This window comes from Camelus dromedarius, chromosome 17 (genome assembly GCF_036321535.1).
Source record: "Camelus dromedarius isolate mCamDro1 chromosome 17, mCamDro1.pat, whole genome shotgun sequence".
NCBI lineage: Eukaryota > Metazoa > Chordata > Mammalia > Artiodactyla > Camelidae > Camelus > Camelus dromedarius.
This window is the reverse complement of record NC_087452.1, coordinates 31,720,154-31,743,937: the sequence shown is the minus strand read 5'-3', so window position 1 is coordinate 31,743,937 and position 23,784 is coordinate 31,720,154. Positions and strand designations below refer to the sequence as shown.

Sequence of the window (23,784 nt, the reverse complement as noted above, 5' to 3'; positions counted from 1 at the left end):
TAGAACAGGGCAGGGGTTTCAGCGTGATCCTCCTACCTCCCAGGGCTACCTCTCCTACATCAAGAGCCTCCCACTCAACGACATGCCTGAGATCTTCGGTCTGCATGACAATGCCAACATCACCTTCGCCCAGAATGAGACCTACACCCTGCTTGGCACCATCGTCCAGCTACAACCCAAATCGTCCTCTATAGGTGGCCAGAGCTGGGAGGAGGTCAGTGGCTGTAGCGGAAGGGGCCCCGTGGTTAGGCAGGGCCAGTCTTCTACCCAACCGTCCTGCCTGCTCCCCTGTGGGAAGGAACTCTGTGCATGTAGAACCCTGTTAAGTGTGAAGGGGGACCAGCCCTGACCCCCAATGTCCCTTCGTCCCCACAGGTAGTGGAAGATGTGGCCCAGATCGTTCTGCTCAAGTTGCCTGAGCCCATCAACTTGCAGCAGGTGATGAACAAGTACCCCGTGCTGTATGAGGAGTCAATGAACACAGTGCTAGTACAGGAGGTCATACGGTAATCCCCCTGCTACCCCCAGCCCTGAGTCAGCAGGCCACTGTAGAGAAATGCAGCAAGGGCCACTAGGGGCCAGATGCCACACCAAGTGCTATAAACTCATCCTCTAACTCAGCGACATTTTTATTATTCCCATTTTACAAATGAGTAAATCAAGTTCCAAAATGTTTAAGTGACCTATCTAAGGTCATACGTGTACTAACAGCCAGAGTTGGGACTGGTACCTAGGCCGCCCAACCCTGCTCTATGCTCTTAGGCCCTATGTTCTGCCATCATTTTTTGGTCTATGTCTTACAGCTGGGGAGAGTGGTCCACACGGCCCTGACCACTGCCTTCCTCCTTGCCACTGGCTCCATAGGTACAACCGGCTGCTGCAAGTGATCACACAGACGCTGAGAGACCTGCTCAAGGCACTCAAGGGGCTGGTGGTAATGTCCTCGCAGTTGGAGCTGATGGCTGCCAGCCTATACAACAACACTGTGCCCGAGCTCTGGAATGCCAAGGCCTACCCATCACTCAAGCCACTGTCCTCATGGGTCATGGACCTGCTGCAGCGCGTAGACTTCCTACAGACCTGGATAGATGGAGGCATCCCCGCTGTCTTCTGGATCAGTGGCTTCTTCTTCCCTCAGGCTTTCCTGACAGGCACCCTGCAAAACTATGCCCGCAAGTCTGTGATCTCCATTGACACCATCTCCTTTGATTTCAAGGTCTGGACACAGCCAGGGCCAGGTCAGGTGACAGGCTGGGGTGTGGCCCAGGCAGGCAGAGCACTGTGGCCACAGCGGGCTGGCAGAATCAGGGGACCCCTAAGCGGGGGTTGGGGGACAGGGAGACCCAGGCCAGAAGAGACCATAAGCCCCAGGTAATTCCATCAGGGCAGGGCACAGACTATAGGCTACCAGCTAAAATGGCAGGTGACGGGCAGGAGGCAGAGCCCTCAGGAGGGAACTTGCGCCTCTTGACCCAAATCCTAACCCAGATTGTGGGTGTTTACACATTTGAGGCGGGGGGGTTCTGTGCCAACCACAGGTGATGCACGAGTCAGCGTCGGAGCTCAAGACAAGGCCCAAAGATGGGTGCTTCATCCACGGACTGTTCCTGGAAGGTGCCCGATGGGACCCTCTGGCCTTTCAGCTGGCTGAGTCTCGGCCCAAGGAGCTTTACACAGAGATGGCCATTATCTGGCTCCTGCCAACGCCCAACCGCAAGGCCCAGGACCAGGCCTTCTACCTGTGCCCCATCTATAAGACGCTGACCCGTGCTGGTATGGGGCCCAGGGCTGGGATTCTACACCACAGGTGGGGGCCCAGGGCTGAGCCAGCCCAGGCCAGTTAGGCTGACCCAGGTTAGCTGAACAGGATGGCCGACAGAGGTCAGTCGGCACCCCTGAAACTGACCAGGCTAGGACAGAGCTGGGCCAGCAGCAGGGAGGGTGATGCCCAGGGGCTGGTTCAGCATCTGTGCAGAGTGAGTGGCCCCGAGCTCACGTCCTCTTGCCTCCTTCTGCAGACCCACCTTGGGTCCTGGGAGCCAGCCAACAGAGGTTCAGAGAGGGTAACAGACCTGAAGAGGCATGGTGGGCCTGGGTTGGGTCCAGCAGGGAGTAAGCAGGGGCATCAGCTCTCCCATTCCCATCCTCAGTTGTCAGTGCAGTAACCCGGGGCAGGCCTAAGCCCTGACCACACTTGCCAGACAGGCTTCCTCTTGGGTCAGGGCGCCCTCCTTGTCCCGAGCTCAGTCTGCCAAGTCCACTGCCTCTCTCTGTACTCTGTTCCTGACCGAGTTGAAGCAGACAATTTAACCTTCGCACTTCTTGCCTGCTCCAGGAACACTATCAACCACAGGCCACTCCACTAACTACGTCATCGCTGTGGAGATCCCCACCGACCAGCCCCAGAGACACTGGATAAAGCGTGGTGTGGCCCTAATCTGTGCCCTGGACTACTAGACCCAGACAGAAGGGCTGGAGCCATTAAAGTTGCACTTCCGAAGCAGTCCAGCTGAGCCTTCACTGCTTACACCAGGCACCCCCTGTAGGACCCACTGCCATGGAAACAGCGGGGGTGAGGGGCTGCAGTGCCCCCAAGAGAGAATGTAGTTAGCAGGGGGAAGAGCGGCAGAGGTGGCAGCCTGACCTCCTGGATGTGTCCAAATGCAAGAGAGTCCTGTAAGGTCCCAAGGTCCCTCCAGTGACAGCATACCAGGAAGGACTAGAGGCAGCTTTGCCCCCTCCACTGAGTCCCAACACCTCTCGAGACTGCAAAGCCATCAGATCTGGTGAGAGCCATGGCCCTCTCCTCCCAAAGTACACCTTGCACACAACTGTTCAAATTCCATAGCCCACCCAAAGCCCTCCTCAGCTTGGATCCTAAATCCCCGGCCTAGGGCCCCAAGAATCTCTGGTCCAGAAGGGGAGGCTGGATGCCTAAGCGTGCATACTTCTTACCTCTCTGGTCACACAAAGGGCACTGGGGACTTGTAGGTCCTCAGTCCCACCGCAGCCTAATCTACAAACCTCAGGACAGCAAACACAAGAGGGCTCATTTTTTTAGGAGAGTTTTATTCATTCATTGATCTGATATTTACAGGGGCCGGAGGGGTCAGGCTGTGCTCAGTGCAGAGAGGCAGCTACCATAACTGCCAGCCAACCCCTACCCTGATCACTATGTACAGATAAGGGGCCTTGAAGGTACTTGGGTCACCTTCAAAGCCACCTGCCAGAGGCCATCAGGCTATATTTGGGGCCTGAGCTCCAAAAGCAGTGCTGGTCCCATTAGCCCTTGGCATCAGGCCCTCTGGGAACACGGGGGCTCCAACTGGTTGTCTTGGTCCTGCTGCCCCCCACCCTGAGTGCCTTGCAGAGGCTGAGAAAGCTGGCATGGCAGGGAGAGCTGAGTGGTGCCAGCTTCCTGCAAGCAGCCCTATCTCTGCTGTCCCTAAGAGGAGGGAGACACAGTAATACTGAGGGGCTGGGCAGAGGCTCCTCTCAGCCAAGGGATAGAGCCCAAGACAGGCCCCTTGCTAGGGCCACAACACTGAAGACAAAAGAGCCCAGGGCCTTGCCAGAGAGAAGTCTTGACAAGCCCAGCTGGAGTCAGGAAGGGAGTTTACAGGCCACCAAATAGTTCAAACACCTCTCTGCTCAGGCCATGGGACCCCAGCAGGCTGTTCATCCCATCCCTGCTGGGACATCCTGCTCCTAGTCTAGCCCAGCAGCCGGGTCCCTGAGTTTGGAGCTCTCCCAGGAGGAATGAAGAGTAAACCTGGCTTCCTCGCAACAGGGACAACTAATGATGGGCTAGAGCAGCAGGGCCCATTGCCCACCCAGGCCCCCAGTGGTGACCCTGCAGTAGTGACCCTGGCATGATGCAGGGACTTGGGCCCTTCAGGATGACAGCTGTTAGGAGAGAGCACAGAGTCAGAAAGCTGACTATGTCAACACAGTGGTGCCAAGATGGGTTAGAGCCCAAAAAAATAGACGTCTCTGTAGGTAAAATATATATTCTGCTGCCCAGGCAGGAAGGACAGGTCCTGCTGCTCCACAGCCAGCTGTGGAGGAAGCTGCAGCACCTCACTGTGCCCAGCTCCAACTGCTGCTTTCAGAGCATGACAGGGCCAACCTGCCCTGCCAAGCCCTGGAGCACGATGCAGAGAATCCCAGCCTGGCTCCCATCCCCCAGGTCTGGGCTCTCTGACTGCAACTACTCAGTAATACTGGGAAGAGGGCGAGTGGGGCAGCGGAGGGACCCTGGGGAGGGCCATGCGGCAAGAGCAGGTGGCAGAGTCAGGGCCAGCGGTCCTCACTGGCGCTTGGCTTTGTAGGGGCGCGAGCGTTTCCGCCGGTCAGGCTTCCGCTGCTTGTGGAGCCGGCCAATGCTGACCCCTTGGCGCCGCCGCACTGAGATGTTCTGCTCCACTAGGTTGGCCAGCATGCCTGCGGAGAGGCACAGGCCCTTAAGCAGGTGGCTAGATGCCCAGCAGCTGCCGGCTCTCTCAGCCCTCCCTGAGACCCCAGTCTCCAGAGAGACCTGAAGGAAGGGGCCTGAGGGCCACGGCTCTGAGCAGGGCCTGCCAGGTAGGATGCAGGAGTGAGACCCCTCACCTTCCTGAGCCAGCATGGAGATGAAGGTGCAGATGAACTCATCGTAGTTGTGGGTCCTTCTCTGGTCGTCAATCTGTGGGAGAGAAGGATGAGGACATGAGGACACTGCAGCCATCTCCTCAGAGCAGCCGCCAGCTGACCTCAGCAGGTCGCACCTCTGGGAAGACAGTCAGAGAAACAGGCAGCTGGAGAGAGGGCCCACCTTGAACTTCTTCCTCTTCTCCACCTCTTCCTTGAGGCAAGCCTCATAGTTTGCAATCTCAGCCTCCACACACTTCAGCAATGCCAGCAGCTCCTGCCGAAACCCAGCAATTGCACCCATAAGGAGGCTGACCAGCACCGAAGCCTCACTCCCAGGAAGCAGCTACGGACAAGGACGAGCAGCCAGAGGCCCCTGCCGCTACCCAACCCAGATGGGCTTCCTGGCACCCGGCTTCAGCCACCACCCCTCACACCGAAATTTCAACCAGGAATCCAGCACCTGGGCAGCACTGCCCTAGGCCCTGCCCTGGTCAGGATTAGAAGGGAAAACCACAGAGGGGCTCACCTTGGGTGAGTACTTCTCCCCGCTCAAGGGCTCACTAGGCCTGACCAGTCCAGGCTTCTCTCTGCTGTCCACAGTTTCCACCACCTCCTTCTCCTCTGGGCTGCCAGACCCCTGGCTGCCTTGGCTCGGTCTGATGGAAGGCGAGGAACCCTTCCCACCCTCTGGGAAGACAAGGCATAAGAAGACCCATCAGAGTACAGGACACTTGGGGTCACCTGGCCACTTCCCTCCTCAGTACACCACCAAGAGGCCAGTGAGCCAGCCCAAGGCCCACCTGTCAGTGCTAGGGGACTCAGCACGCCATCCTCAGCCAGGTGCAGCAGGCCTGTGCTGATGACAGGACCCAGGTCTCGTACAGCGCGATTGTAGCGGATGCAGTCAACACGCAGCAGGCTGTCGTCCTCTCCAAAAAGCACTTTGGAGATGTGGGAGGTGACGGGGCTAGAGGGTCGTGTCGGGTTGGCCGAGCGGATGGGTGAGCGCAGTGGCGAATTGAAAGCACTGCCGATCTCAGAGGCTGTGTCCGTGCTCTCATTGCTGGGGGTAGGTGAGGGCTGCGAGTGCATGGGTACTGCCACAGCCGGACTCCCGGCCCCGCTGCTCGTCTTGATGGTCAGAGGGATTGAGAGGTCTTTCTGGGACTCTTTGAGCTTCTCGGCCAAAACGTTGATGGTGTTGGGCTGCAACACTGACAGCTGGCCATCCCCAGAGCCACTCAATGGCCCTGGCTTCCCCGGCCCCTTTCGCTTATACCTGTGGGGCCCAAGGAGAGGTGAGCCAAGGGAATGGGCCAGGTGACCACACCCAGCAGTGCCCAAAATGACCTGAACACAGCCTGTCCTCTGGGAACTGATCCTGCAGCTCCAGCAGCCTGGCCAGCCATGCCAAGCCTGGCACCCTGAGCTCTGAAGCTACAGCCAGGGGTCCTCAAAGGACACCTCTATTCCAGATGCCTCACTTCCAGCCTTTTGCCAATGCTGTTTTCCAGCAAAGCTAGCCTCATCTCCATCCTTGCTTCATCTTTCAAAGCCTAGACAAAAGGCCACCTCCCAACAGGACGTGCCTTGATGTCTAGTTACTGTGCATGGCCCTCCCAACAAGCCCTCCAAAAACTTCTTAGGAGCCCCTTCATGTCAGCCTCTCCCAGGCCCCACACTCAGCAGGTGCTCAGCATTATCTGCTGAAGGGCATTCTCAGGGCTGGAACACAGAACCTGCAGCACTCAGCCTCCAGCCTCACAGAGCAAGGGCTGACCTGATAGCAGAGTTGGTGTTCTGCACGTCATCCTCCTCATCATCCTCGTAGTCATCCTCATCATCTGAGTACTGCTGGGGTGGGCGGACTGGAACTCTGCTGCGGCCCACACCTGCTGCCAGGTCTTCCTCCTCCTGGGGCAAAGACCCAGGGAGGCCATGAGCAGGGGCTAGTCAGCCCAGGCTGGGCACACCAATCACAGCCAGAAAGCCAACATGGCTCTCCAGACTGGGTCCATTGAACCCCTCCAGGTGCTTCAGAGCCCACCCCTGGCTGCTAAGAAGCTGCAGCACACCCATACTACCTGCCTACATGGGGCTTCTAAGAGAAACAGTGCCCTGAAATACCTGCCTTTATTTTGCCAGTAGAACCCACCCTATGCCCTAAACATTTAATCCCATAGCCATGTGACTGAATTTAAAGTCCGAGGTGCTCTCTCTGCCTCCTTAAGTCCTTGTGGTTGTGAGGGCTTCTGCATATTAGAAAAACCTGGTTACCTAGGCCTGGACAGGGGGCAAACACCAATGAACCAACCGAGGAAACTGCCTATTGCAAACTCTCAAGAGAATCCTCGCAGCTTACCTGCATGGGGGACTTGGCATAGTTGTGATTGTCCAGAAAAGCCGGCAGCCGCTGGACAATAGGAGTAGGGTTGGGGGGAACCCCGTTGAGGCCACTCCCTGGAGGCTTCACCACCAGCTTGGGTTTGCTGGGAGGACTGTGGGATGGGGCTTGTGGGCATGAACCAGCCACCTCCTCCACACCATCTGAGAGGGCGAGGAGCACAGGCAGGACTTTCAGCCACACCTTTAAGAAAAGCTGGCCCCAGCCCACTGTCTCCCTAGTCCTGGGACACAGCACTGCTCTCTTCCCTTCCCAGAGAAGAAAGGCCGAGCCAGCTGATGAGTTGAGAGTCAGCAAGCTCTTAGTCACAGGCCCACAGTGAGACAAGAGAAGAACAAGATGAAAAAAAAAAAAAGAGAGCAGAAAGAAAAGCCTCTAGAGAAAAGCAGAAAGGGAACATTCACTAGAGGGACAGCTCAGGGGCCTGTGGTAATGGCAGCCCTTTACAGGTGCCTTTCTTTAGGGCAGGACTGCTCCCCGTCCATGTTCCAAGGGGAGGGGGCCTCCAGAAGGAGCCTCTGAACCTCTGTGCAAGCACCTCCATAGAAAGGCTTGCTCTGCCCGGCCCTCCACATCAAGTTATGAGTGGGTGGCCCTGAGGCTCACAAGAGGCTCCAAACCCTCAGTACCTGTGTGGTTACCCTCAGAGGCCGCCGTGGCCCTGCTTGCCTCCAGCGCCAGGGGGGACTTGCTGCTGGCTGGTTTGGACTCTTCAGGTAACTGTGACTCTTGAGACTTGTGGGTCTGAATCAGCTCTGGCTGTGTAACCCTAATCAGCTGAAAACAAAATCCAAGGCACAAAAGAGTGAAGGCAGACCCTAGCTCCTACCTTGGACAGCTAAGGGCCTTGGCTCTACCCACTCACTCAAAGGGAAATACAATAACTGAACCTCCTTTTAGGGGCTGTTCTCCCCCTCCCCATGCCAAGTCCCACCTTTCCCACAAAGGAAACAAAGGAAAGGTGTGGTTAATTGAAGCCCAGATCCACACTAGAGAGTGATTTGGAAATCAGAGACGGATGCCCCAGTGGAGGGAAGGAGGGGGTGGCTGCACAGGGACCAGGAAGGAGAGGTACACACCTGCTGCAGGGCCTCCAGTACTGTCTGACGGTTCACCTTCAGCACATGCAGCCTGGCCTCGTACTTGATCCTGCGGTCGGGCACCACCGCCATCAGGTTGAAGCGGATGTCATGGTAGGGCTCCCTGCAGTCACAGCCGCGGCCGTGAGAGCAGCTCTCGCCCTGGCCCCGCCATCAGGTTGAGGCAGATATCCTGGCAGGGCTCCCTGAAGTCACACCTGCAGCCACAGGTATAGGCCCCACCCCAACAGGCGGACAGCAGCTGGCCACGCATGCCAGCCACCTGAGCTGGTGCCTTCCAACAAGCTGTGTAAGGTGCCTGTCAGGAAGTGAGCCAGCACACCTGGGCCACCCAGGGTTCCACCACGGCCTGCCACTCCTTAGCCTATCCTGAAGCAGGCCACATGCAGCCTGGGTAGGAAATAGGTCAAGGCACTGGGAGCCCAAGATCTAATCCTGATCTTGCCAGATTCATCATGTGGCCTTGCACAAGCCACCTGACCTCTCTCTGCCTTGGTTCCCTTTTCTCCATCCCTCCCAATGAGGGGCACATCTCCAGAGGGTAAGCCAGGTGCAGGGCGCTTACCCTGCAGTGGCGAGGCCAATACGCTCCATGATGACCCGCCGGGCCTTGTCTGTCCACTCCTCATCCTCCCCCCAGGGCCCTGGGGAAGACCAAGATGAGGAGTCAGCAGGTGGGAAGCCCTGAGCTCAGGGAGGCCAGGAGTAGGAAGGAAGATGGAGAGCAGGAGAGCCAGAGTTAGGGGTTAAGTGGACAATGCAGAATGCGGTACAGGGTGCCATCCAGCCAGAACCAGATGTCCCCAACACACACACACCGCCACTGGGTCCCAAGCACGTGAGGACCCTGAGCTGCAGCTCCCTTGGAGGCAAAAAGAGAAACCTAACGGGCCCCCAGCACCAAGTGCCTACCATGGTCAATGGGGTAGACCTTCAGCCCATCCAGCTCAAAAAGCCGGCCTGTAATAGGCACATAACTGACGAAGTGGAATGCCTCCATGGTCCGCACCGCACTAAGGCCGTTCTGCTTCTCCGGTAGGTGGCGTGGCTCAGGCCTGGGGAAGGACAGTCAAGGCCCAGGACGGGATAACCCTTCCTTGCCCCCATCCCCATCAGTTCCCACAGCTTCCACACACCTGGCATGGCTATTATGTGCCTTGGCCAACTCCGGAGCATTGCCAATCGCATATCCTTTGCTCTAGAGGAAAGAAAATGAGGCCACATCAGAGCAACTTCTCAAGTGGGCCTTGGGTGGGAAACAGAGCTCAGGAGAGCAGGCCTGGAGGCATTCCAGGAACCTGAAGCAGCACAGGTGAAGGCCTAGCGGGGGCAGAAGGGAGCTCTGGAGCCCCAAGAAGATAGGCTCTACTTGCCACGCACAGTAGTCAGTGGACCCTGGGGAACAACGTAGCCTGATAAAGCCCTGACAAAGTTCAAATAAGGTGTCACTTAAGGAATGTTCCTTCCATCCCCAAGTCTGTCTTCTTTCCTGATAATTTGGCCTTAAAAATTGCCTTACACAATTAATTTATGGGTCAAATGTAACATATACATCATTTGAAAAGGGAAAAAAAAAAACCTCATAGTACCAAATGCCATCTGGTGGCATTACCAGTGGCCCTTGTGGTCAGATCTGCCTGGTCAGCTGTGAGCGAGGATTGGAAGGTCATAGCTCAGTAGTAGAATGCATGCTTTAGCATGCACAAGATCCTGGGTTCAATCCCCAGTACCTCCATTAAAAATAAACAGATAAACCTAATTACCTCCCCCTACCTCCCCTCCTCAAAAAAAAAACCAGGAGCAGCTGTGGGCCAGGATTAAGGCACTGCAGCCTACCTCAGGGCTGAAGCCTTTGGTGAAGTCCTTCATGCGACTCAGGGTGGGCCCCAGGTCGACACTGCTGCAGTTCAGGAGCACGCTCAGCAGGGCATGAGTGGCACAAGAGTTGGGGATCAGCTGTGAAATGAGTAACAGTCAGCCACACACAGCATGCCACCCCAAGCCCATATTCATCAGGAATAGGGACTCAGAGAGGGACAATCATATCTGGACAACCCTCATCAGCTCCCCTCATCTTTACCCAATATTTCTTTATTCAAGTAAATACCCGTCAGGTGTCCGGGGACATGGAGAATGGACTGGGACACCACCCTGCTCTAAAAATACTCCCCTCTTCTTTTTTTTTTTTTTTTTTTAATGAATAAGCGCTCAGTTCCTTCTGCCAAGATCCTGTGGGATCTGCCTATCTCCTCCACCTGCCTTCTCCCACTTGCACTTCCCAAGCAAAGAAAATGGCAGCATCCCACCATCCCATCAGAAAGAACAGAGCCCAGCAGACCTGGTGGGCAAAGAACATGTTATTCACTATATCATCATCAATCACGGATGTATCATCCACCAAGGTAGACACCTTGCGACGGGATCGGCGTTCTTCGATCCATTTGAACAGGAAGATGAATCCATACACAGGGCTGGGGAAAGTAAGGGACAGAGACACATCAGTCAAGTGGAGGAAGGCAATCAGCATCCCTTTTCCTCTTCCCTATTCCTTTGCACTGTGTTACCACTCAGGCACACTTCCTATGACCCTACCTCTCCCATGACTTCCCAATACTGCCCAAAGCGGCCCAGAGCCCTCATACCCCAGAAACCTGTTGCAGGCAGAGCCAAGCATCAGTTTCTGGCTCTGGTGCTCCAAGAGTCCACCCAGTGTCCTTATGAAGTCTATGGTTCTGGGATAAGAAAAGCTGGAACTGATGGTCCAGAACAGGGTAGAAACAGAGAGTAAACCAAGAACAAAAACTCTGCTGAGGAATTTAAACTCTAATTCTCACTTGTGAAGCCCAAGGCCTGGGCCGCAGGGCAGTCAGAGAAGTAAATGAACACTCATATCAGTCCCTTCTTTCCTGGGAAATAAAAACAAACTTCTCCTATTATTCACTGTAGCAGTTTCTCCACACCTCTATTGTGTAGGATCACCAAGACAAGCCCTGAGGTTGGACACCCAGAAGAGGCCTTGTCAGCTGCCACACGTAAACCAATCAATACAAGACCACTGTGTGGGGGTTAAAACCACCAGCACAAGGGCACATTAAAGCAGTAATTAATAAATTACTGCTGCACAGAAAACACTGTGTGACCTGGGTCAAGAAGAGGTTTCCACCTGAAAGGCCAGAAAAAGCAGCTGAATTGAATCCAAAAGATGGTTAGGATTTTGGGGGAGAAGAGGCTACCACATAAAGGTAAGTGCTGAGGGGGAACTGGGAGAAACAGAAATACAGTACTAGCTTCATCAAGAGGGTAACCAAATAAGAAGGATGCTTCATTATATGAGATTTTACAATTTGGGGCTTCTGATACTACCTCCCCTGAAGGGCACTCTCTCCCAGGCTCCTCCCTAACCCTCGAGGTTTAAGAGGGGGTCCCTGGCACCAAGTCACTCACCCTTGGCATTTGCTCTGAAGGTCATAGATCTCCTCCACCTGCACCCCTTTGACACCTGCGATCAGGGAAGGAAAGAAGTCGGGAAGGGCAGCCCCTGGCCGTGGAGAGAGAGCGCAGGAATGGGCCCCCACAGCCCAGGTCCGGCGGGTAGGAGAGGCTCTTACCGAAATCTTCTACCAGGAGGGTGAAGAGGCCTAGGTGGGGCGACAAGAGGAGCGGGAGCTGATCAGAAAGGCGCGTCCCATACCCACCCGGCCTACCCAGCTCCCGGCCGGCCCGGTCCCCTCCTCACCAGGGTCGCTCTCCAGCTCCAGCCAGCCCTTATTCATCTTCCCGCGGGGCAGCCCCTCAGCGCCATGTCCAGGCCCTCCCGACCCACCGCCGCCCCCGCCGGGAGCCCCCGCCGCCCCCGGGGCCCCTAGCCCCACACACAGACAACGGGCCCTGTCGCGTCACCCGCTCGCGCCGGCGGCAGTACGTCACCACAGCGCGACGGTCTCCGCCCCGCCTCTGGGCTGTCTTCCGCGGGCTTGATTCCAGACACCAGCGCGCTCTCAGGAGGGCGGGGCGAGAGGAAGGGGCGGGGCGAGGGCGATGTTGGGCGCCGGTGGCGCGAGAGGAAAAGGCGGGGCGAGACGGGGCGGGGCGAGGTGAGGGGCGGGGCGAGGTGAGGGGCGGGCCGATAGCGCGGATGGCGCGAGAAGGGGCGGGGCGGGCGCGCGGCCGTTAGCGGTCCCGGTCTGCCAACGGTCAGCTGAGCAATGGTTCCCGCGGCCGCAGTCTCCCTGGGTCTCAGTGCGCGTGACCCGGCTCCGGTTTGCGCGCTCGCCCTTTTCGCCGGCGCAGTCACCGCGCGGGGCGGCCGCCCGGGAGGTAGCTACCACGGCTTGTGACAACGAATAAAGCTCCGAGACAGCGGCGCCCTCGGTGACAGCTGGGCGGGCGGCCCCGGCCGGGAGCGGCAGCCCGTGCGCTACCCTGAGGAGCGAGCGGCTGAGGAGCTCTCCAGCCCGGCCCCGCACTAGCCGCCCAGCAGGCGCGACATGAGCCTAGTCTGGCAACCGCGGGATGCTCCTTGAGCCCCTTCTCTAGCTGTTACCTCCGGGGGACGGTTGTGGCCACACCGACACGTATTTTCCCAAATAAATCATTGTTTATTCTTGCGGCGGCGGGGCCGAACAAGCTTATTTATTTAAAAATTTCTCAACAAGCTGTTTACCCAGCACTTATCCAGTGAAACAACTTGGTAACCGTTTCAAGGGAGCATCTGCTCGGTTAGGAAATCTCGGACTGAGCTGCTTGTAGAAGCCGGCATTTGCAACGTCCCTCCTCACATGCTTTGAAGATTGTTGTGTCTTCCTGTAACTACCAGCGTGCACGGAATCTCATTCAAGGAACGTCTTGGTCCAGCGATGCAAAGAATTGAAGTTTCAAGGTTTTGTTTCTATTGCTAGATGGTCGGGATTCCCCCACAGACTCGGAACCGCTCAGTAGCCAGCTAAAGTGGATCCCCCAATGCGTGCCCTTCTCTCTCCTCTTCCAGCCTGTCCAGGTGCTTTTGTTGAATAAGAAGCCATCCAGTGTCATTACCAATGCAAGTGCAACTCATGGGTTAGAAGAGGAGATAGAGCCTTAGTTTTCTGAACCGCTAGTTGCCTGAGTAGATACAGTCATGCAGAATAGTTGACGGTCCCTAAAGATGTTCACACTCTCCAGCTGTGCCATGAGGACATGGGTGCAGGAATGTGTGTCCATGGAGTGACTTAATTCACTCAACTCTCCTAAGAAACGCTGTCCTTCTCTCCCCTGACTGGACACAGTCCTTCCTTCATAGAAGTGGATTTTATTTCTTTTGCCTCCCTTCCCACTCAGGAATTTCCCCCTTAACCAGTGAAAACTGTGTGAACTTGTAGTCAGCTGACATTGGTACAGGAAGGACTGGCAGGGTGTCTGCTCCACTCTGGGGCCTTTTATTCTTGGCTCACATCCAGACAAATGTTGAGAACGGGCCAAACCTCAGTGACCATCTGATCCTGGTGAAAAGAAGTGATACGTGCCCAGGGCTGGTTTGTCAGTGTTCTCTCTTTTCTCTCACTAGAGGGAGTTCTTGCTTTAGGCAGCCAAAATCTCACAGGCTCCTCTTTCTAGAAAAGAGCTACCTAATCTAGCTTTTACTGAGAATGAAGGTACCTTTACTTGGGGGCAAAAGGAGCCGTTTTTCCTGAGCGCTACCTCACAGTGCTTAGTAGGCACAAAGGAAACAAAGAATCATTTAGCCAGTTTAAGCAATGGTTCCAAGTTCTCATACTGCTGTGTGATAGCAGTAACTCTGATCTTGGTCAAGTGCCTTACTGTGACCTCTCTGTGCCTCAGTCTCCTCATCTTGAAAATGGGGATTAAATGGTACCTATTGCATGGGGTTTTTGTGAGTTACATGAAAATACTCAGAACAGTTCTTGACACTATTTAATAATTATTGGCTATTACTAGTATTGATACTGGGTGGGTCCCTTTTATTCTGTCACATGGGTGGGGCTAAGTGAGGTGCATTATTGCTTTGACCCTCTGGAACTTGATAACCAAATATAGAATTAAATTGCTGACTTATTTATATTTATAGCTGGAAGAGCCTGTATTGTACTCAAAATAGTATAGAAGAATTCAAGATAGGCGAGAGAGATAGCAGCGAATGAAGACTATAAAAGAAAAGAAGAAGGAACATCAAAGATTGAGGTAGAGTAGGCGACATAAGAGAGTTTGGGAGGAATTATCCAATGGCCTGTGGTGCATGCAGCACTTTTTGTCCCTTTTGATAGTCTTGGGGGCTAGGGTTTGTTAGTGCGGAAGCACACACCAGTGGTCCCTTGAAAGCTGCCCAGTAACCTATCCTCCCAGGGCTGTCCCTGCTGGCAAAGTCCTGGCCCTGGACCCCACTGCCTAAATTCATATCCCGGCTCTAATACTTGCTGACTAGGTGGCTTGGGACTGGTTACTTCATTTCTTTAGGCCTGAATTTCCTCATCTGGAAAATACAGAGTAATAGCACCTGCTTTTTAGAGTATTCTGTAGATTCACTGGGCAAATACACGTAAAGAGCCGAGAATATTGCTTAGCAATAAAAAAATTCTTAATTGATTTTGGTATCATCTTATTATGCTTGTGAACATGGTACCACCTGAGATTCAGAGTAGGTGGCAGAAACAGTACAAGAGTCCAATGGAGTTTGCTTTTGCATTCATTTAGTCACTACAGGCACTCAAAAAGAAAGATGGCTATGAGCTCCCATAATTCAAATAATTCAGTGGGATATTTTGTGCTTTCAAAAATATGAAAGAGAAAAAGAAAACCGATGTCTTAGCCTTGAGATGTTTTGGTCCTTCATCAGACCCATGGATGGCATTTTGAGGGAAATGGTACAAGAGGTGTCAACAGGATCCTCAAAGACTACCTTGTACTTCTTTCATCTCCTGTATAGACAATCTGCCAAGACAAGGAGGGTAACCGAGAGGAAGCCTTCTTCAGGGCCTGGTAAGAAAGACTGGAGGTTCTGTTTGGCCACTGCCTCCCCTCCTTAGCAAAGGCCACCCGTGTAGGCAGCAGACTTGTTCCTCTCACTGTCAATTCCTTCCCAGATTCTCTAAGATCCTGAAGAACTCAGGGTGTGTAATTTTTAAGTGTCATATCCAAAGTTCAAGACAGTTGAGGCAAAAGTATGCGAAGTGAGCAGTTGCAGCCAACTTCTTCAAATATGGCCAAGACGATACAAAACCTAATTGATATCAAATAACACTTCATCCCAGCCTCCTCCTTGTCAAAATTACTCACTTCCCAATACCCCACTCCTCCTTGTACTTAGAGAGTCATGACCCCAAGATGAATTTTTAACATTCTCTCTTCCAGTTTGCCGGCTATGCCTTCAAGAACCTGGGGATCCCGAAAAATTAGGGGAATTTCTTCAGAAAGACAATCTCAGTGTGCATTATTTCTGTCTTGTGAGTATAAGGACTCCTTTGCTTTGAATGTCCTGTGGCTTTGCTGAACAGTCTATTCTTTGTTTTTGCATCCAGCCTCAGATCCATTGCCCTGTTTGCTTGTTTTTCTTAATAGCTTTTTTCTTTTAAAATCTAATTTTTAAAGATATATGTGCCTGATATAAAATCCTAATGACATAAAGTATGTGCAATAAAAAGTCTCTTCCCAAAACAATATTCCCAATCCTCCCTCTCCCCAGAAGCAAATGCTACCAAAGGTCCTTCCAGTTGTTTTTTCCCCTAGTATTCTTTCTTTATTAGGTATAATTTGCATGCTATAAAATGCACCCATTTTAAGTGTACAGCTTGATGAGTTTTGATAAGCACTGCTCCAATCAAAATAAATATTTCCATCACCCCAGAAAGTTCCCTCCTGCCCTCTTCCAGTCAATTCCCTCAGAGATAATCACTGTTCTGATTGATAGATTACTTTTGCCTATTCTTTTACTTCATATAAATGAAAACATACAATTTGTACTCTTCTGAATCTGGCTTCTTTCACTCAACACAGTGTTTTGAAGATTTATCCACATTGCATGTGTCGGTAGCTTGTGCCTTTTTATTGCTGTAGGAATATATTATAATTTGCTTATTTACCCACTTGTTGATGGACGTTTGAATCGTTTCCATTTGGGGGCTGTTGTGAATAAAGCTGCTATGAACATTCATCTGCAAGATTTTTTGTGAATACGGGTTTCACTTCTCTTGGGCAAATGTCTAGGAGTGGAATTACTATGTGCTTAACTTTATGTGAAGTTGCCAAATCACTTTCCAAAGTGGTTGTACCAGTTTTCATTGCCACTAGCAATTTATGAGATTTCCAGTTGCACAATATTCTTGTCCAGACTTGATATTGTCGGTCTCTTTAATTTAATTCTACTAGGTGTGTATTGGTATCCCATTGTGGTTTTAATCTGGGTTTCTCTGATGACCTAAAATATTGAGCTGCTTTTTTGTGTGCTTATTGGCCATTCACATATTTTCTTTTGCAAAGTGTCTGTACAAATATTTTGTCCACTTTAAAAGTTGGGTTGTTTTGTCTTACTGAGTTATAAGAACTCTTTATATATTCTGGCTACAAATAATTTTTTGGATATATGTATTGTGACTATTTTCTCCCAGTCTTTGATTTGCATTTTCATTTTCTTAATGATGTCTTTTGAAGAACAAAAGTTTTTAATTGTGATGAAGTTCCGTTTATCAATTTTTCCTTTTACAGTTAGTGCTTGTTAGTGTGTCCCAAGAAATCTTTGCTTACCCATTGAATTTACCTCTGCCTGTGTCAAAATCAGTTGACCATGTATCTGTGGATCTGGATGATCTGTTTTATGTCATTGATCTGCGTGTCGATCCTTATACCAGTACCACACTGTTTTGATTATTGTGGCTTTATAGAATCTTGAAATTAAGTATTTTAAGTTCTGCAGTCTTCTCCAAGATTGTTTTGGCTATCAGGTGCTTTCCTTTTCCATATAAATCTTAAATTTAGCTTGTCAATTTTTCTTTCAAAAAGCCTGTTGGGATTGGGATTGGGATTGCTTTGAATTTATAGATCAATTTAAGAAGAATTTTTTAAAAATTAGGAAGAATTGACAAACAATGTTGAATATTCCAATCCATGGACATGATGTATTTCCCCATTTATTTGGGTCTTTTAAAATTATCTCAGCAATTTTTTTTTAGGGAAGAAATCTTGCACATATTTTGTTAAACATAATCATAAATGTTTTGTGATTTTTATGCTACTATAAATCGTATTTTTTAATTTCATTTTCAAGATTGTTGCTGGTAATAGAAATGCAATTTATTTTTGTATATTGATTTTATATCTTCAATCTTGTTAAATCCACTTATTAGTTCAGTAGCTGTTTTTATTTTTAAATTTTTTGTAAATGCCTTAGGATTTCCTGTGTATACAATCATGTGTGAAATAAAAGCAGTTCTACTTCTTTCTTTCCAATCTTTGTCTTTCAGTTCCTCTTCTTGCTTTATTGTACTAGCCAGGACCTTCAATCTAGTGTTGAATACAAGTTATGTAAATGAATATCCTGTCTTGTTCCTAACATCAGAGGACAGCATCCAGTTTTCAGCATTAAAATATGATATTAGCTGTAGATTTTTCTTAGCTGCTTTTCATCAGATTAAAGATGTTCCCTTTTATTTTTAGTTTGCTGAGGGTATTGTGATGTGTGCTGAATTTTGTCATGTTTTTTCTGCATCTATTGAGATGATCATGATGTTTCTCCTGTATTTTGTTAATGTGGTCTGTTACACTGATTGAATACTTTAATGTTAAATTAACGTTCCATTTCTGGTACAAACTCTACTTGGTCATGGTATATTATCCTTTTTTTATCCATTCTTTTTTTTAAACTTTTTTTTATTGAGTTATAGTCATTTTACAATGTTGTGTCAAATTCCAGTGTAGAGCACAATTTTTCAGTTATACATGAACATACATATATTCATTGTCACACTTTTTTTCACTGTGAGCTACCAGAAGATCTTGTATATATTTCCCTGTGCTATACCGTATAATTTTGTTCATCTATTCTACATATGCCTGTCAGTATCTACAAATTTTGAACTCCCAGTCTATCCCTTCCCACCCCCACCTTGGCAACCACAAGTTTGTGTTCTATGTCTATGAGTCTGTTTCTGTTTTGTATTTATGTTCTTTTTTTTTTTTTAGATTCCACATATGAGCGATCTCATATGGTATTTTTCTTTCTCTTTCTGGCTGACTTCACTTAGAATGACATTCTCCAGGAACATCCATGTTGCTGCAAATGGCATTATGTTGTCGGTTTTTATGGCTGAATAGTATTCCATTGTATAAATATACCACATCTTCTTTATCCAGTCATCTGTTCATGGACATTGAGGCTGTTAGGTCTTGTTTAATTTCAATGCATTTATAAACATATACATTTTCAACATAAAAATAAACATACTATACATAGTGTTTTGTATTTAACTTCTCTTTACCTCTTATACTTTCCATCTAGAGATCTTTCCATATAGAACGTATTGATCTAGTTTTTTTAATAGCTAGTTGGTATTTCATGGTGCAGGTGTGCCAAAAAGTATTAAACTGCTATTAAGGGACATTTAGATTGTTTTTAATCTTTCACTACTCATTTTTCTGTTTATAGAAATTATACATGTTTATTGTAGAAAACATTAATATTTAAAAGTATAAATAGAAATCACTCATATCATCATAAAACCCTGAGAGAGTGCTAAAATAGATGTTTTAAGCCCAATTGGGAGCATATAGCTATAATCCAAGCATCCTCAAGTCATGCAACCTTGCAGGGTCTCTCTTCCTATGATGTTAAAATGAAATAACCTCAGCCCCCATACACATTACATGTAATTACTGCAGGAAGTCCAGCACCCTCCTTAATATTTTTGGAAGCTTCTAGGGGTGAGGCTTAGGTGTGATGTTCTTCCAAAGTATGTACACATTCATTGTGCATGGGCATGTAATAGTTCAGCATCTTAATCCTTAATTTCCCATTCTAGACTGGGGGCTTTTCAGAAACAAAAGGTCCTTTAAAGTATGTTTTTAAAGAAAAGTTCAATTCCTTCCCTTCCCCTATAAGGCAGAATGACTATAATCAGGAGATTTTAAAGCCCTGTTTCCCTTTCTGTAGAGAATACACTGAAAGAAGAGTATTTATTCTATACTGAGGGGCAGGACCGTGGGAGGGTGAGTGTGGCTTCTGTGGGCCCAGATGTGAGTGCAGCTCTGCTGATCCCCTTGCTGTGTGACCCCAGCCATGTCACTTCCCGCGCTGCACCTCGGTGGCCTCTGTAAGATGAAGATCACAGTGGCGTCTGTAGCACAGGGTTGTGGTGAGCAGAAAATGAGTCAGTACACAGGGAGTCGTTCTCCCAAGTGCTCGGCACACAAAAGCAGTCCTCGGTAGATGAGAGGCAGCATAGCACAAAAAGGGGAAGAGCCCGGGTTCTGGAGTTCTGTGGTCTTGAACCAGTCACATAATGTCTCCTATAAAATGGGGATGACGTCTTAACGCTGTTACGGGGATTAAATGAGTTAATATTTGAAAAGCACTTAGAGCACTCAACACATATGCTATGTAAGCCTTTGTTAAGTGAATTACCCTATAAATGCATATATGTTCCACCAAGCTCTAGTTTGTAACTTTCTTACCCAGCATCATCCTCACCCACTGCACTGTTTCACCCATCATCAGTGCTGACAGCCTGGTTCTCTGCACCTCTAGATCCTGTCTAGCAAGCTGCTTCAGAGGGGCCTGTCCAACAAAGGTTTCCATGGATTCCTGCCTGAAGACATCAAAAAGGAGGCAGCCCGGGCTTCTAGGAAGGTTAGAGTCCCCTGAGATGGGGGCCTTGGGGTTGGCCTCTTCTTGTACTTCATTCAGTTGCCCCTGTTTCTGTTCTTTTCCCTAGTTGCTAGTTTAGAAGGCAAAGAACTCTTGGATTTCCCAACTGGTCCTTCTCTTAAGTTCCATGTTTCTCTAGGGTAAAGTGTCCTAAGTGAGAAGAGAGAACAACATCCCCTGAGAAACCAAAAAACGTTCAGTGCTGCCTGAAGCTCAGCTTCATGTGCCCTAGAGCATCCAGGTCCACTGAAGAAAGGGAATGGCTGTTGCGTCACAGAATTTCTGTTCCATATGCCACAGAGTGTCTGTCCATCTGTCCTGGGGCCCTGAGCACTGCCTGGGATCTCATTTTGCAGATCTGCTTTGTATGCAAGAAAAAGGGAGCTGCCATCAACTGCCAGAAGGATCAGTGCGTCAGAAACTTCCATCTTCCTTGTGGCCAAGAAAGGGGTTGCCTTTCACAGTTTTTTGGAGAGTACAAGTGAGTGACAAAGGGGAGAAGTTGGGCTGCCCTTTTGCTTTTTTGCAATTTTTTTAGCATCTCGAAATCCCGTGTCCGGTTCTCACGGGCCTGTTTGGATTCAGCCGAGAATCTGTCCTTCCATTGGATAATGAGAAACAGTGTCTTGACTTGGTGATTTCACAGGGGTTACTTCTTGCTTCCCATCCCCTCCTTAAATTACAAACAGCTGGGTTCTTAGACAGCTGCTCCGAACAAAGCGGGGTTTTCAGGAACGGAAGGCTGTGGAGATGGTCCCGGGAGCTTTGCTCAGTGGGAAAGCAGCTGTGAGAAGGCATGTGGCTATTCTTCACTCCACCCCTCCTCCTCCCCATGAGCGTGGACATTCACTGGGCACCGGCCTGGGTGGTTGATTGCCCTTCCTAGGCTGGGCAGCTGGAAAACTGCATCAGTGACAAACCAGAAACCAAGTCTGTTTACTCCGCCACAGATCATTTTGTGGGAAACATCGCCCAACACAGAACATCCAACGGGGGAATGTGGGGAAGGAAAGCTGTGTCTTGTGTTGTGAAGACTTATCCCAAGCCAGTGTTGAAAACATCCAGAGCCCGTGTTGTAGTCAAACAGTCTACCACCGCAAGTGCATACAGGTGGGGCTTTCTCCCCCCGGGGGCCCTTCCACGACTGCCCAGTTCCAGGCACCCTGGGAAGGCCCAGGTTCCCTCAGCTTCTGCACTCCATGCTGAGGTCTGTGTGCAGTCAGAAGAAAGTCAGCCTGGTCTCTGGTCTTCCTTGACCTATATATAGGACCTTATCCATAAGATTTAAACTCAACAAAATCCTTAGGATGGCTACAGCAAGTAAGCTCGTTCTAGAATGAGTGAATTAGCCTCAAATTCAGCCATGCTTCCCAGGGTGGAAGGAAAGAGAAACATATATCCAGGTACCTGAGCCCTACTGGGTCAAGTGCTGTGGGGCCCCATGGCTGGAGGCGACAGCTGAGGCACTCCTGGGTGCTCTCTGGAGCTTTAGGTCCCTGGTGTGACACCTGGATTTGCAGGCCTCACCCTAGTCCGTTCAAATTCCTTGGCTTGTAACCCTCAGTCAAGCTCTCTTAGCAGCATCCTCTTTGTGAGGTGAGGGTGGGGTGGAAGGGACGGGACCAAAGATAGTCTTTTTACAAACACAGAGCTCTTCCTTGTTTCTCTTACAGAAATATGCCCATACATCAGCAAAGCATTTCTTCAAATGTCCGCAATGTAACAATCGAGAAGAGTTCCCTCAAGAAATGCTAAGAATGGGAATTCATATTCCAGACAGGTAGTGGAAACTCTAGGGCAGGAACTGAGCCAGGGAGTGGGTTGCCTAGATTCCTAGAGAGGAGATGGATGTAAGGATGGTTCAGAGAATGACGCAGCAGCAGAGGCACTGATATACAAAGAAGAGGGGAGGGTGCAGAGAAAGCTTTTCAACTATCAAAAGAAAAGAAAGGGTGCTGGGGTGGTGGGTAGACATGTTTCTGAAAAGGATGCTTTGGGGGTCAGAATCCCTTGAGTTCTTGAATGCCGCTATGGGACGAAGGAACCCCAGTGTTCCACTCATCTGCCTCAAGCCTCTCCCACTGCCAGGCCTCTCACCCCACCATGTTGAAAGCATTCAGGCAGCCTGTTGAACTTGTTGCTGGACCAGCTTGAGTTCTCCTTCATTCCTCCCAGGTGGACAAAGGTTTTACCAACCAGTTACGTGTCCCTTACTCACTGTTTCTTCTCCCACTGCAGAGATGCTGCCTGGGAACTTGAGCCAGGGGCTTTCTCAGAGCTTTATCAGCGCTATCGGCATTGTGATGCTCCCATGTGTCTGTATGAACAAGGAAGAGACAGCTTTGAGGACGAAGGGTAGGGAAAGGCTCTTGGCTAGAAAGATCTCTCATCATAAGGGCCATCTTAGACCTTGGCACATTTATTAGGAGCAAAAAACGCACTTATGTCTGCAGACCTCAGGGTGAGCACAATTGCTAGCTCCCATCCTTGACCCGCCCAGGACTCACTCATGTACAGAGAACAGATCTCTCTGCAGGATCTGCTCCCCTTGTGCCCAGTGAGCAGTGCTCAGGCCAGTTCCTTCCCAAGTCTACCTTGCGAGTGGCTGTGCTGTTACTTTTGTCCCACAACCTTCCCTTGGCTCTTCCTGTAGGAGGTGGCGCCTCATTCTGTGTTGTACATGTGGATCCCACGGGACCCATAGGGACTGCTCCTTTCTCAGATCCAACTGTAAGAAATGGGAGTGTGAGGAGTGTGCACCTTCTGCTGGAGCCACAGGTGGGACTGGAGGGACGGTCTGGTCTGAGAACTGGAGTGGGGCTTGCGGTGCCTGGGAAAGGAGGAGGCTGTGCTACCAGATGGGGACTTTTGGTTGGTGCCTTTAGTTTGGGAAGGAAAGCAGCTAGGGAGGGGCTTAAGGACCTGTACCTGGGAGAGAGACCGAGTTTTCCTTTCCTACCTTTCTTTCACCGCAGACTACACACCTGAAAACTTAGGTGACATACCCTGTTGCAGCAGCACCTTCCACTCCAGGGAGCATTTCCGCAGAGACATCAGCCTAGAAGAGAATCCAGGCCCTTCTTGGACTGATTGGCCAGAACCTTCCTTATTAGAAAAACCAGAGTCCTCTGGTGGCAGGAGGGGCCACTCCTGGCAATCCAAGGATGTCAAAATCACTAAGTGCTGCAAAAAGTCCAAGTAACAGTTTCTGAGTAGTCGCTGCCAAGCACATTTGGGTACGAAGCTGTGCTCCTCCATCCGGTTTGGGGGCGAGAACACTTTGGGACTGTGAGACAGGGGCGCCAGCAGTGAGATTCTGAACCAAGGAGAGAGAAGTCCCAGGGGAACATGAGGACAGAGCGGAGTCTTGGTGCCAACCGTGGAGCATGTCTGGGGCTATGAGAGCATCTCTGCTCTTTCTGCCTGATTCTCAAAGGGCTCTTTCTTCTCTTCTTTTTCCACCGAGATCCTTCCACCTTAATCAGTTCTCACATTCCTCTTCTTACCTCACCCACATTTGTTATTATGCAAATAAAGGTTTTCTCTCCATTGGTGCCTCCTTACAAATTCACTCTGGAATTTGTCTAGCATACTAAGGAATCTGCAGGGTAGAGTGAGGGAATAGGAAAACTCATCCTTCTAATCTATGAAACTCAGTGAATTAAATATAGAACTTTCAACTTAGACACATTGCTTTGGAGGAAGCAGTTTGCAGGGAAATGGATTTTACGGGGACAGAGATTTCATCGTTGTGCAAATAAACACACAGGATCTCATCAGGAAGGTGAGCCAGCAAAGGA

General features: G+C 50.3%; 3 protein-coding genes across 5 annotated transcripts in view; 2 read left to right on the top strand and 1 right to left on the bottom strand.

The window, feature by feature from the left end:
• DNAH1 (dynein axonemal heavy chain 1) overlaps positions 1-2,503 on the top strand; it is a 70,829-nt gene extending 68,326 nt beyond the window's left edge. Inside the window, exons 73-77 of the mRNA XM_031470469.2 lie at positions 44-214; positions 376-506; positions 865-1,216; positions 1,539-1,773; positions 2,336-2,503. Of these exons, the coding sequence (XP_031326329.1) occupies positions 44-214; positions 376-506; positions 865-1,216; positions 1,539-1,773; positions 2,336-2,457 (1,011 nt within the window). The 3' untranslated portion in view covers positions 2,458-2,503. The remainder of the gene's footprint in view (positions 1-43; positions 215-375; positions 507-864; positions 1,217-1,538; positions 1,774-2,335) is intronic.
• A 546-nt stretch (positions 2,504-3,049) lies between these two features.
• On the bottom strand, positions 3,050-12,018 carry BAP1 (BRCA1 associated protein 1). Of its 2 annotated transcripts, none has more exons than XM_031470477.2 (17): positions 11,873-12,018; positions 11,745-11,774; positions 11,581-11,635; positions 10,475-10,607; positions 9,973-10,092; positions 9,273-9,334; positions 9,049-9,191; positions 8,702-8,780; positions 8,116-8,239; positions 7,678-7,813; positions 6,995-7,179; positions 6,413-6,546; positions 5,433-5,911; positions 5,159-5,319; positions 4,814-4,906; positions 4,612-4,684; positions 3,050-4,443 (listed from the first exon to the last, which is right to left on the bottom strand). In XM_031470477.2, exons 1-17 carry the CDS (start codon positions 11,907-11,909, stop codon positions 4,310-4,312), a joined length of 2,178 nt encoding a protein of 725 aa, XP_031326337.1. In that variant the 5' UTR covers positions 11,910-12,018; the 3' UTR covers positions 3,050-4,309. The 2 variants fall into 2 exon arrangements, with proteins under 2 accessions (XP_031326337.1, XP_010983620.1); XM_010985318.3 differs by having other exon boundaries at positions 7,666-7,813; positions 11,873-12,010.
• A 340-nt stretch (positions 12,019-12,358) lies between these two features.
• PHF7 (PHD finger protein 7) lies at positions 12,359-23,533 on the top strand. Of its 2 annotated transcripts, XM_064496127.1 has the most exons (11): positions 12,359-13,015; positions 14,201-14,313; positions 15,056-15,108; positions 15,481-15,572; positions 19,865-19,966; positions 20,341-20,465; positions 20,935-21,094; positions 21,658-21,764; positions 22,223-22,339; positions 22,638-22,762; positions 22,960-23,533. In XM_064496127.1, the coding sequence occupies exons 2-11, from the start codon at positions 14,270-14,272 to the stop codon at positions 23,184-23,186; spliced, it is 1,152 nt and encodes a 383-aa protein (XP_064352197.1). In that variant the 5' UTR covers positions 12,359-13,015; positions 14,201-14,269; the 3' UTR covers positions 23,187-23,533. The 2 variants fall into 2 exon arrangements, with proteins under 2 accessions (XP_064352197.1, XP_064352198.1); XM_064496128.1 differs by lacking the exons at positions 12,359-13,015; positions 22,223-22,339 and having other exon boundaries at positions 14,088-14,313; positions 22,960-23,186.
• Positions 23,534-23,784: the final 251 nt, after the last annotated feature.